Source organism: Protomyctophum bolini (assembly GCF_963924005.1).
Source record: "Protomyctophum bolini genome assembly, chromosome: 17".
In the NCBI taxonomy this organism is placed as follows: domain Eukaryota; kingdom Metazoa; phylum Chordata; class Actinopteri; order Myctophiformes; family Myctophidae; genus Protomyctophum; species Protomyctophum bolini.
Genome location: NC_137878.1, coordinates 19,391,833 through 19,405,977, shown reverse-complemented (window position 1 = coordinate 19,405,977; position 14,145 = coordinate 19,391,833). Strand labels below are relative to the sequence as shown.

General features: G+C 41.3%; 1 protein-coding gene across 2 annotated transcripts in view; it reads left to right on the top strand.

Annotated features, from left to right (window-relative positions):
- fam91a1 (family with sequence similarity 91 member A1) overlaps nt 1-14,145 on the top strand; it is a 57,233-nt gene that overhangs the window by 32,341 nt on the left and 10,747 nt on the right. For both annotated transcript variants that reach the window (XM_080788178.1, XM_080788177.1), the window contains exons 14-17: nt 162-248; nt 2,258-2,387; nt 12,808-12,956; nt 13,673-13,807. In XM_080788178.1, the coding sequence (XP_080644304.1) occupies nt 162-248; nt 2,258-2,387; nt 12,808-12,956; nt 13,673-13,807 (501 nt within the window). The remainder of the gene's footprint in view (nt 1-161; nt 249-2,257; nt 2,388-12,807; nt 12,957-13,672; nt 13,808-14,145) is intronic.

Sequence of the window (14,145 nt, the reverse complement as noted above, 5' to 3'; positions counted from 1 at the left end):
CAGTATCTGCATAAAATGCTATCTAAATTACATAAATTGAGCCTTTTCATATGCCTGTATTGAGGCCTGGGGCAAGTGCCTCTTCAGGTACAATAACAAAATGGCCAGGCAGTGTCGTTTGGAGTTACTGACTTTGTTGCGTGCGTCTCTTTGCCTTTCAGAACCTGAAGAGCCACGCAGTCACCATGTTTGAGGTGGGCAAGCTGTCAGACGAGACGCTGGATAGCTTCCTGGCCGAGCTGGAAAAGGTGAGACCCTGAGCAACAAACCCCACATTAATCTAATCCTGGCTCCCTTTTTAAAGGCAATGTCGGTCTGGCAGCGGGCTGGACAATGTCATAGCATAGATACTGTTTGAATGACAATATCATCGCTGTCGGTGGAAACCTTGTATGTCCAAAAAAAGAAGAATCTGTATTCCAGTGAATCCAATGTACCGGTAGTTATTATTTAGTCAGTAGTTATTGCGACTGTAGGTTGCAGATTACTATGAAATCCTGCAAAACCCGTCCGTCCGTCAGTCAGGTCACCTCCTCGTGACATCACGCCTCGAGACACGCCTCGTTAAATCACAAGCTCATTACTGATGTCATCAATATTAAGCCCATATATGGGAATATCAATAAATGGCCATATTGTTATTGTGACATCTCATGATAACCAGTGTGGTTGCCACGACGCGAGTCACACACTTGCAAATGAACCAAGTTGGTTGGATCTCCATATGTGGAGCTGACTATCATCACCTGGATCTCCATATATGAAGATCACGACACTGACCTCATCAAACCCTCGATAGCCATACATGGTTTGACATACTAGATCTGCATATACAGTATGGAGCCGGCCAGCAACTTTACATCTGACCTCACTGACACCAGATTAATAGTTTAACTCCTGCTTCTCAACTGTGCAATATTAAGGAGCTCTGTTGTTTCAGCACGACCTCGTTTTACTGGTTGTTAATACTTTTCATTGACACAGTTGTGTCTTTAAGGATATGCGAATATGCGTCCATCGACATCGTCCGGAGAAAATGTGACAATAGTGTGTACACATTTTAATAATTGATGTCTGATCTATTATTAATATTGTCATTATCACTCCACTGCAGACTAATGCTTGCAGGCATTATGAAATATCATGCCAGCTAAAGGTGGCAAAGCAATGTGTTTTATTAGGATTATCTGCGTGCCAGAAGAAATGATGTGGCCATGCATGATAATTACTTACACAGGCACCTGGGTATGTTTACACCCAAGCAGTTTTAATGTTAAATGTAATTTGAAAATGTTGAATAAGAAATTGAATATTGCAACCTTGTTTTATGGCCATTGCAGTGGAAAGCAGTCTTCATCAATTAAACAATTTTCAACCTGGCATGACTATTGTGGGCAATGGGCATGTCATAGGCGAAAAACTGTCTGAAATGCCAAAAGTAGTCCTTTTTCTAGTAGTTTTTAGTCTTCCCTTCGTTCCCAAAACATCAGTGGGTGTAAGTAAGGCTGTCCCCGAATATTCGGGGTTCGAACCTTCGCTCGTTCTGGTTGGCACTCGAATCTTAATTAATAGCTTGAACCATTCGTTTTTTTTTCGTTTTTCCCCCCCTTTTTTAACTCGAAAATGTTTATCGGCGAGAATGCGATATGCATAATAAGAGTACTATGTTCATGTTGTGTTTACACACAACCGATGCGCCAGTGCGCATACGTTGCCAAAATGTTTTCTACGCGTTTGCGCCCGTGTGTGTGTGTGTGTGTGTGTGTGTGTGTGTGTGTGTGTGTGTGTGTGTGTGATGTATCTTGTATCTTGCTCAGGGACACTGCAACTGTATTGGACGGTCGAACTGTTGACCTTCTGATTCCCATTAGCAGTTAATAATGATGAAAACACATTAACTGCAAGTATCAATTATTTTCTTAACAATTCGTCTTTTTTTCACACACCGGTGTGACGCAAAATATTGAAAATAGAAAATCTACAAGCTCACAGCACTGAGGGATCGATGGATTTGATGCCAATGTGCAAGTCTCGTCTTCTTTTGCTGCAGCAAAATACAAGTAATTTATGATTTGACATCCGATCTGTGTCCTTGCCTTGTTTTTGTCTCTATTGATTGAGATCCATCTCTGAAGAGCACAAGGCATATTAAGAATTCTGTTTCAAGTCAACTCAAATGTTGACTTGAAAATCCCCTTCGGCAAAACTCCAACCTCCCTGGTTCTTACCCACTCTCCTGGTTCTCTGCGGTTATCAGGTGGAGAGCACGGCAGAGGGCGAGGCACAGCGGTACTTTGACCACGCACTCACCCTGAAAAACACCATCCTCTTCCTGCGCTACAACAAGGAGCTCACCCAGGACCAAGGACCAGACATCCCCAACATGGGTACGTCTCCATGCAATGTGGGGTAGAGGAGTGTGCTTGTTACCGGAAGGCTCCGGGTTTGATTTCCCGGACAGGCAGGAGAAATCTGGGTGGGAAAATGAATGGCCAACATTCAAGTTAGGACGGTGATTTGTTTCATGGGTGAGCCTAGAATTATTACCGTTTTGTGGCCCTCGATCAAATCATTTTCTAATAGCGAGTCACGACAGAAACAGAGATAATTTGTCAGTGACACCACCTGTACCCTGTTATATACGCTGTATACTGTAGAAACACTAAATAAGTGATCACACACCAAACGGGAGGTGACAGACAGTTGGCTTGTTAAGGATGGCAAAAGAAAATCAACACCATACTATATCAATTCACACATGTTTTTGACACATGCTATAGGGTCCTGCTCTACTATACGTATACTGTACCTGTCTAGTGTCTAGCCAATTTAAACCTGGTAAGCCTGTACGTTGCTAATAATTTATTATTATACCTTTCAATCCCGGAAAGCATCTGTGTCATTTTAGATGTTTTTGAAGAAACGTAGGTCAGGATTTAGAAGGTGTTTCTGAAATCGGCCTCAGGTTTAAATGGGCTAGTTGGCTTCATTCAGCCTCTGTCCACTCTCTCAACCCTGCCACAAGACCTAGCTGCAGCTTTTCATGTGTTCTCTCATTCCTTTTGTAAATATATTCTTTTCATCTGACCCACATTATTATTATTTTGCCTCTTTTGAGCCAGTCATAACAGGGAATAAGGGAACTGTGTGCAGGCTTGTGTATAGACCCAGCTCACGTCAGCTTCACAGATTGCCTCGGTGAGTCATCAATGGATGATGTAGAACACATATAAAAAGACAGACAGACAGACGGGCACTAAATGGAATCAAGACCGCAAGGATTTTGTTTTGGTGCTATCCCCTTTGGCCTGAGTTTGATTGTACTCTGTTGCTGTTTATATATATATATATATATATATATATATTTAATATACTTTATAATTCAACAACTGTTTCAGGATAGAGATCACAGGTACAGGAAGCATCGCCTCATCCATATATGGTGACTGCCAATTGTCGCAGACCCTGAACATAATTTTGCCAATGCCTTAGCTCTAGGCTTGGGCATTCCTGCAATCTGCAGGACTCTCACAACTGATTTATGGATATTACCAAGGCTTCCAAATATGAACACAAGCAGTTTACATTTGTAACCAAGCTGTATAATAGCATCCTTGGTAAGGAATGCCTCTTCCAGACTGTGGTCAAATTTACATGCCACTTCAAAAATGGTCACTTTTCTATTGTCCTCATCAACAACAACTTTTGGTGTATTAGCTGTGACATCTGAAAAGGCATCATTTTCAATATTGCGCATGAACATGGCAGTTGAAACATGAGTGTTACTGTTTATGCACTTTGGCAGATGATGAAACACATGAACTTATGTCCTTAGCTAATAGGTCAACAATTCCGTTGTGCCTAGCAATGTACATTCCCTTACATACATAGCAGCCATTAAGAATATGTGACAGAGTTTTGGTAATTGGGTTGTGGTCATGGTGCAGACAATGAGGAGGAAACGTATTTGGATACCACAGAGAGAGATTGATCAGTCTGGTTGGAAGGACCTGTAATCTGGCCTTAACTGTAAAGGTGACTATATCCTCATCAACTGCATAATCTTTGCAAATTGTTTGAGATACGGTATGTTCTTCATCGGGAAGGCAAGCTATAGCTTTCCTTTCCTTTCCTAGCTTAGTACCTCCGTGCATTGACTCACACACACGCTCATGCATGTGCGCACAAAACGGTAACTAGAAGCGTAATGACACGAAACAACTTGTGCACGTGATAGAGTGATTGGTTGAAAAGGTTCAGCCACAACATTGTCACACTCGTTTTTGTGATGAAGCTCACTCTAGCGCCACGGGGGGAAAAAGGTGTAACGCAGAAACCTGTGGCCTGTAAAATGATGTTATGGTAGGTGCGTCGCTGTTTGATGACGTTGCATAGAGTGGGCCTTATGGGCACACAGGTGTATCTAATACCCGACCAGTCAGAGTATGTGACATTTTATGAAGGCGTCCGTTTTGACCTCACTTCCGCCGTGTGTTCTCGACACAAAGCATAAATTGACCATTCGGAAAAGCTTTTAGAAGAAAAACGAGTTTCCGTTTCTGACTGAAGAACCAGGACTGTTGTTGAAAACAAGGAGTGCTAGGAGAAGCATATAGCTCTTAGTCTCACAAGGTTTGTCACTAAAAACTACTTTATGAGCCTAGCCAGACAGTCTCATCAGCAAGCACAGCATCACCCTCTCTCAATTCCTGAACTCCTCCAGCCCAAAGTGCATTTTGGGCTCAACTTTTAGAGATGTGCACCACCTGTTAAACAGGATTTCTTTCTCTAGGATTCATTCCACAAAATGACAACCACTGTAAGACAACACTTTCTCACTCCCATGTCCTGTGATGGGCAAAATACCCATCACAGTCAAATGTTTGAAGCGACAGGCTCTCCTGTCGTATCGCTTTGCAATGTTCTCCGGGTTGTCCCGGCCGCCTCAAGTTGAATGACATGAAAACTTGGAACTTGAAACAACTCGTCAGCGGTCGAGTTGAATACCGATAATCTATAGTCAGCATGCCACGTGTCAGGAAAGCCTGTCAAACGTCTGACTCTTGGCCAGGCTGTGATAATTCATAGTCTATTATGGATGCCTCCAGGACCAGCTCATAGGCACTCAAGACCTTTAACAACCGAATAGTCAGAGCTTTTGTGTGAGGAATAGACATCCTGAGCTTTATCAGTAAACTCTGCAACGGCCGAGTGGTCCAGGCACCTAGGCTGCTAATTATCCAGCCTGAAAGCGTGTCGAGGGTTCGAGTCCTGATCCCGGCGACCTTTGCTGCGTGTCTTCCCCCCACCCCCCCCCCCCCATCTATTTCCTGTCAAACTACTGTTAATCAATCAATAAAGGCAAAAAGCAAAAAATATATATAATAATAATTCTGAAGGGATGGCTACATGCTACACAACATGGAAATAGTATCTTATTAAACCACTTTCAAACTGGACATCCCTATATTTTGGACATAGATTTTGATGATGTTTGAACATTTCTGAAAATATCTGCATACAGTATCTCTCCTGTTTCCATGGTGTTTGGTAGCTTGATAGCTTGCATGATAGCTCTTCCGTTGGCCCAGGCCCCACTGTATGATGAAGCGTTTGGAAATCGCGGAGGCAACAGTCTGGTAACGCGAGACTAGGCAGAGAATAACAACCGGTCGAGAGTCAACACACGCCATTAAGCTGACACAACATCCGGTTGCAGTGTTTTGGGCGATATCCTGGCATATAGTAATCTAATTTAATTTAATTAATCACGGAGGGGATTGTGTTAACACACATCACTGTGTAGTAGTGTGTGTGTGTGTACTATAAGTCCGTCTTATGCAGCCTGCGGGTACAGTGGTGGGTAGTTCTTTCTTACGAGAGGTCAGAGCAATTTCAATGTGTCAGTACTCTCAATTCAATTCAGGTTTATTGTACCATTCTGTGTGCGGGGGTAGAATGCATTTCAAAAACTTTGAAACGAGTACAGTCCCTGAGAACATAAATATCACCTCAAATTCTTGTCGGGCAGAAACCTATCCCTGCATTTGATATTTTTCTGTTTTGTCACATCGCGACAGAGTTGTGAGCTTGTAGATCTGCTGTATTTCTATAGAAATATAATTAGAAATATAAATATAATATATATAATATATAATATAAAATAATTAGCAGCCGTACATGAGACTCAAGCACTAGTACACAACTACACACTACTAGTGTTACCCCACTGAGAAGAAAGTATGTTATACAAAATGTATGCAAATGTTTCTTTGCAAATGGCTGCAAAGAAACGAGAATAAGAACTTGTGCCTTCCAAACTCTGACCCTTAGAAAAAGAATCACCTTCATGTAATTTCTTGACAGAAAGTAGTGGATTTTTATGGAACAAAAACTATAAAGAGGATAATTCAAGCTTTCCATACAGCTGCAATGTTGGTGAGTTTAATGTTGTTTATTTCAATCAGTAAGCGTTCCTGCAACTTCTGGATACAATGATTGATGTCACATACATAACCTCTATAATGTTACATTTACTCCCAACTTCATTTAATTTAATTAATTCAAAGTTACATAATACTTCATACTTGAGCTCTAATTTGGAGTCAATTTTAACTTTTAATTGCATTCTAGCAATACTGACATGGTCCTTAATCGGTGTGAAACTATAAGACAGCTATGAACAGCTGGTCTGCCTTCTGTTTTACAGTAGGAATAGTAATGAAATGTAACAAAAATGTGTTTTGTTCTCACTAATGTCTCACCAGCCGCCTGGCCTAGAATGCATTGCATTTGAATACCTGGAGCACAAGTTGAGAAGAGGCAGGCTGAGCAAAGTGAGAATGTTCCATGTGTACACTCAAGAGTTATAGGTTAGGGTTACAGACCTGTAAGGGTGCATTTGGAACCCACTCAAGGAACCCTGAGGGTCCCTGGAACCCCTTTGAGAAAATGGCTGAAACTCAACTCCATTTGAATTTCTCCCAGCAGAAGTCCATGTGTTTATAATGAAGAAAATTGTTTCACCCAAATATGTCAGTCGTGGTGTTCTGGTGTCTGGAGAAGTGGGTACACTTTTGACAGGCACTGTGTAAAATTATTCTTAGAAACAATAATCATACCGACAAACCAACTAAAAGGGAAACTTAAAAAAATACATAATAATAAACTAATTTATTACCAGTAAGACGCCCGGCTGGGTGAAAGCAGACTGCTGGGCGAGTGCTGGTGCTTTGGCATGGGGGGTCAGATCAACATATGGAATGAATTATGTACTGGCCATATATGAAGCGTGTCTTGAGTGTACAGGGTTTGATGAGTTCAGAACAGGTCAGCTCCATATATGGAGATCTAAGGGTGACAGGGTTTGATGAGGGCCCAGGTAGGGCCGGGCCTTAATTTTCGGGCCTGAGAACTTGCCGGCTACCGGGCACAGCTGCACTTATAACTTTAGGGTGGGCCCGTCTTGAGTGTGAATGGACAGGTATCAGTCAAAAGGGAGACATCGAACAGGCAGGATGGGTGGGGAGGATCAACATATGGAATGTCAGAACAAGTAAGCTCCATATATGGAGATCTAAGGGTTTGAGGTTTGAGGTCAGATGTAGAGTTGCTGGCTGGCTCCATATATGCAGATCTAGGTGATGATCCAGTCTTCTCCATGTATGGCTATCCAGGGTTTGATGAGGTCAGTGTTGTGATCTTCATATATGGGGCGTGTCACGAGGCGTGACAGACTGACGACCATATATGGTGGCGTGACGGACTGACGGCCATATATAGTGGCGTGACCGAGTCACTGACAGGTTTTTCAGGTTTTCATAGTAATCTGCGACCTACTGTCGCAATAAGCACTGCATGTGATTAATGCTTGCTTCATAAATCCCACAAGGTCAAAAGTCTTGTAGTGTGTGCATGTTTAAGACTAGAGGAGATAATTTTATAAGACAATTCTGTACTGTGTGATGCAACCACATGTCCAAATCATTTAACATTGTAATGTGGTATTTTAGTCTTATTTTCCTTTTCACAGAGCTGCTAACAGCGAGATTTACGGACCTTGTGAGTCATGGGTGCTGCGAATAGTTTTCCAGCCGGAAAGTAATCTATATTACATGATTTTTGTTTGTATTTTTGTTTTGTTTTGTACATCTGCCAATTAATACCCTCCCCTGAATGTGCTGTCCACACGATGACCCAAATGGTTACGGGCAAGTCGGCGTTCTTGGCCCTCGACAGACATGTGAGAAAGAAAGCATGACTGTATCCTTTGTGTTGGGAGGTAGATTGGGCCAGTCTGCCACATCATGCCCCTCTCTACCAACTGTTAACCCCTTCACTCAACCCTGAGAACGTTAGAGAATCATTGGTGGACAGTAACGTAGTACATTTACTTTAGTACTGTAATTAATAGAGGTGTAACAATAGTAACTGTATTGAAATATCTATTTTAATTAAAAAAATCTAAGTATATCGATAAAACAACAACAATAAATAAACAAACTGCAAATATCGTATAACATTTTGTATCGTATCGTTTCGAAATGGAAATAATCGGTATCGAATCGTTTTCAATGTAAATAATACATTTGATCAATACTAAGTATTTGTGCATTGTATTTAGCAAATTTAAGATGAAAAAAATAAAAAGATGGGTTTAATTACTTTTCCATTCCATATAGCTACACTTGGTCTATCGACATATGTGTGTATTCGCTGTGTTACTGTCAGGGGTGGGTTTGTCCATATGTGTTTGAATACAATGTCCATCTATTTGCCAGAGAATCACTGTGTTTACTTATTTATATCCATAATAATATATCTTCCCCTTAAAAAACCTGCACTATCCACAAATTTCACACATATTTTATGTATTTCAGGGCTTGACACTAACGGTTGCCCGGGGAAAGTTAAAAAAAATGGTCGGGCAGGTGAAGGTTGCTACCGGGTTTGCAAGTGTGCATTTTGAGTGGGGCTACAACCGTCTTATTTAGCTATAAACACAACACGAGATATATCTGTCTCCGCATCTTCCCCTGCTTTCTATCTCTCTCCCTGCCTCTAGGCCCGAGTAACACTATGCAGCGATGCTGCGTCGTACGGCGAATGTGGCATGATTCACAACGCTTGGGATGCGATGCGCTATGAGCTTGTGGATTGTTTGTTTTCGCAACACGACGCCGTTGTACCACAAAGTAAATCTGGCAGATCGAGCACACAACACATAAATATACATTGCCTGCCTGCCAAGTGTCAACAATACCATCACTGGTTGGCTTATTAATTATTGTGTTTTCAGAACGTCGTTGTTGTTTAATGGTTGTCAGTCATTCAACACTCATCTCATGCCGATAGTAAGCCCATGGGGCTGTGTGAAAGTGTAACCTCCAGTAATGAGAGAACTATGAAGAGAGCTACCTCTAATGTTCTTATTGTTGAAATAAAATGCCAGTATTTACATAACTTGATTGTTTACTATAGCCGATTCCTGTGACTTAAACAAAAACATAGTTTTCAACTGGGAAAGGAAACATTTCAAGCATGCAAGTAGAAAGTAAAAAATAAGAACAGTAATGAAAAATGTACGATATATTTTGGGGGCAAGTGGCCATGAGCTGAGGGCAAGTAGAACATGCACTTGCCCGATGTGCCTCTGAGACCTTAGTGTCAACCCCTGTATTTGCTAAATAGTTACTGTATCGATTTCAGATCATTGAATCGTATTGTATCGCCATAATGAACCAATATCCATGTATATGGATATCATATGAATATCATATATACTGTATATGGATATCAATATATATGGATATCAATACCAATATCCATGTCCATGTATCGTATCGTGATACGTATCGTATCGCTGTTACAATGTATCGTTACACCCCTAGTAATTACCTACTCCCCCCAAAACGCACACAATACAGTACTGAAGAATAATTTAAACAATGATGGAGTGGCAAAGCTCAAGTGTTAAGCAAGTCCTTTCACTAAGGCAAATTACGGACCAGACAAGCACTATAGAATCAAAATGGAATCCAAAGGAAAAGGACATAAAATAATTAAGACAATTATTACGGTATCAATAAGGTAACGATGGCTATATAGGCTGCCTCCGAGGAAGAGAATGACTTTGTAGATGGAATTACCCCCAAACAATGTAAATACAAAGCTGAATTACCCCCAAACAATGTAAATACAAAGATGGAATTAAACCCAAACAATGTAAATACAAAGATGGAATTACCCCCAAACAATGTAAATACAAAGATGGAATTACCCCCAAACAATGTAAATACAAAGCTGAATTACCCCCAAACAATGTAAATACAAAGCTGAATTACCCCCAAACAATGTAAATACAAAGCTGAATTACCCCCAAACAATGTAAATACAAAGCTGTAGATGGAATTACCCCAAAACAATGTAAAGCTGATGAAGTCTTGTAGCTGAAACGCATACGTTGTGCTGTCAGCTCTGCAGCGTGCAATGGCAATTCATGTATTTAAATAATTGTGCCTAAATGGACAGTTTTGTGAGTGCTCTCTATTAGAGATTATTGTAATGCCCCAAACAATGCAATCATCACATTAGGCTCAATCAACAGTGATTTAGAAGATTTCCACCAAATAAGAGACTTAACAGAGACCAGAACTCTGTTGCTTGGTGAAAAGTACATATTTTGAGTATCTGTGCTGTTATTTGTTCTTTTAGTTCTTTCTAGGAAGTGACCGTCACAGCCCAAACTTATGAATATAATACATTATGAAGCTCACACTTATCTACAAGCTCACAACAATACATCACAGTATTGGTCAATTCCAATACAGAAATATATTGATAAATATATTGTCGTTTGTAATTTTAATACTTCAGTATACTTCAGTATTTTCAAAAGCAAGTGCCAAGTGTCTTTGTCCACTGCTGAGAACACTCCAGGATTCTGGAGAGTTGCCGCTTGCATTCTCATGTATGGTGGTTATTCGTTTGGCTGACAGATACCTTTCTCACCCAGTTACCACTCCTGCTCTTCAATCTTTGACACTTTTGAATGAGACATTCTGTCGCTAGACATGGGTGTGTGTTCCACACAAAAGGGTGTTAGTTTTTTTTCTTTTTGGTGTGGGCAGTTGAGAAAAACGCCTCCCCAAAGCGGCCTACGACAAAAGCAAATCCACTTAATTATCCGGCCACTAGCGTCGTAACGCCAGATGCTGTTTGTTTTGTTAGACTTGGCTGCGTGCCTCAGCTCTTGATAGACTGTCTCTCAGTTCATAATCATCTGCTCACCGAGGCCCCACTTGGACAAACTGTGTTAGCGCGTCAGCCAAATGCGCAACACCAACCACTGCAGGATGTGTGGAGGATCATTTTGTCAGGTACACAGGGAAACTGTGTCTCGCCTCGGTAGAGAAGCTTCATTAAAAACAATTTTTGGTTTATCATTAACTGTCCGGCCACACCTACTGCTGTCAGGTGGCGTGAGCACTGTGACCCTACTTAAATTCTAATTAAACTTTAATTACTTTAACAACTTCTTAGGCTGTCTTTGGCTCTACACTAAAGCTCTATATACTTTGTTGTACCACAAATGAATTGGCAAAGATAACTGATCCACAAGCATCACATTGCGAATGCATTTAGCTATTTTTGAAAATGTCTAAGACATCATGCCCAACTAAAGACTTCTGTTACTGTTATTAGAATATAGAGCTAATTAACTGTATTTTAACAGGAAAAACCACTTACTGCATCATAAATTATGCCATACTGTACTGTATATTATCCGCTGAATTGTGAAATCATTTTCATGTTTGAAAGGCCGGCATAGAGAAGACAAGTGATGAACACAAGTCTGTTTGTTTACCTTGCTCAAATTCATAAATATGTATTTGCCTGGACAAGCCTTGCGTGTTTTCTTTCCTTGGTTATCTGCAAAGCCAGGGGACTGTAGATCAAGCAAGACTTGGACAATGGACAGTGTTTTATAATGTATGTCTATTATAGTGTATATCTATATCTACCTGTTCTGTTAAAGAGCATCTTTCGTGTGAACCATTAGAACTATGCAGCGCTCCCTTCTTCTTGCAAGGAGATTACACTTAGCAGACACCCTTATCCAGAGAGACGTACAAGTGCATAATCAGTGTAAATGTCATGCTTCCTAGTCCGCAAACAACAAGTTAAATAGTCGCATAAATGGAATACGAAGAGAATAATGTACTTTAGTGCTTCCAAGAAACTTGGATGCCAAATAACTATACAACCTGTCTAGACAGATCTACTGTAAACAATAGACAAACAATCACACATACACTCACACATACTATGCATTTTGTTATTTCTTATTCACTTAAACCCTATATATTTAGACGTATGATGAATACGATCTATAAGCTCAAAGTGGACCGTTTTCTATCTCTCTCTCTCTCTCTCTCTCTCTCTCGGTCTCTGGAAGGAGCTTTATTGGCATGAGAAAACGTACGTTTACATTGCCAAAGCAGAATCAAAATAGAACAATGTATTTACAAATACATTTTGGATATAAATAGGAATCAAATAAAGGTGTAAACAGAGCTGTGTTATATTAGCACTTTGGGTGATACTATCTTGTGAAACTATAAAAAGATTGTGCATTTTCTGTCAGAGATAGTATTAGTTATACAATATACATCCATATAGAATACGTTAGCTTTATACATTTGATACACAGTGTACACATATGGTTTGTATTCCTTTATTCTCTATCTCTATCTCTCTCTCTCTCTCTCTCTCTCTCTCTCTCTCTCTGTGTGTCTCTCTCTGTAGGCTTCCCGTTGGACATGCTGCGTTGTGAGAGCCTTCTGGGTTTGGATCCCGCCACGTGCAGCCGTGTCCTCAACAAGAACTACAAGCTGTTGGTCTCCATGGCGCCCCTCAGCAACGAGATCCGACCCATCAGCAGCTGCACGCCGCAGGTAGCGAGGCCCGGAGGGAACCGGTGCACCATGGGTAGGGAGGGGGGAGGGGGGAGGGAACAGAGCAGAGAAACACTTTGCGGCACGCCGGGGACTTGGATGGAGTGGCGTGTTGTGCACAAAGGGAGTGTGTGTGTGTGTGTGTGTGTGTGTGTGTGTGTGTGTGTGTGTGTGTGTGTGTGTGTGTGTGTGTGTGTGTGTGTGCGTGTGTGTGCGTGTGCGCGCGCCGCAAGTGAGTGCTCTTTTTGTGATTGTCTCCAACAACAACATGCGAGAGAGATCTCCAAAGCAATCCCACTATTTGGCCAATGGCCATGCACCAGCATGCGAGAGAGAGAAGGGAGGGGGGGAGAGAGAGAGAGTCTACTGTTGTTGTTAATACATCGTCCCAATGCGTGTCCGTATTTACCCTCTCTGAGATGACTCTGTCACACGATGAAGTATAACTCAGTGGTTAAATGGACAATGAGGATTTTTCCCCCGTACAGAGACGAGAGATTGTTCTGTTTTTCTAAGGTGCAACTGTGCATAAATATGTGTGCAAGGTGGTACGTGGGTGTCTTTGAGAGTCAGAAAACGAGAGGAAAAAGTGTCTGCATGCAAGTGTTTTCACATGCATTATTTATGCCTGTATGTTTCTGTATCTACAACTTGTGTATCAGAAGGTGTGTGTGTGTGTGTGTGTGTGTGTGTGTGTGTGTGTAATTGCATTGCAGCACATTGGACCGGCTATCCCTGAGGTGAGCTCCATCTGGTTCAAGCTGTACCTGTACCATGTGACCGGCCAAGGTCCCCCCTCTCTGCTTCTGTCCAAGGGCTCTAGACTCCGCAAACTACCAGACATATTCCAGGTTAGACTATAAACTACCAGACATGTTCCAGGTTAGGAAACTCATGAAAAGCAGATCACTTTCCTTTTTTTTTGTAAGTTCCTAGAACTCAGGCTTAGTACCACATTCTGAACAGCGCCCAAATTATCAGAAACTGAGCTAGCATATGGAAACAAATCTGGAACCTGTGAAAGAATGGCACAGTTTGCTTATGTCTCATACATACAGTACATCATGTTTGGAATATAGTTGAGCAAAGCTATGTTCAGTTTGTTTACACAGCCTCAAACATCTTTTGTGGGGTAAAGCCTACAGTATGTGCAAGGTCAGATAAGAAAAGCCACATGTTTATTGTTTAG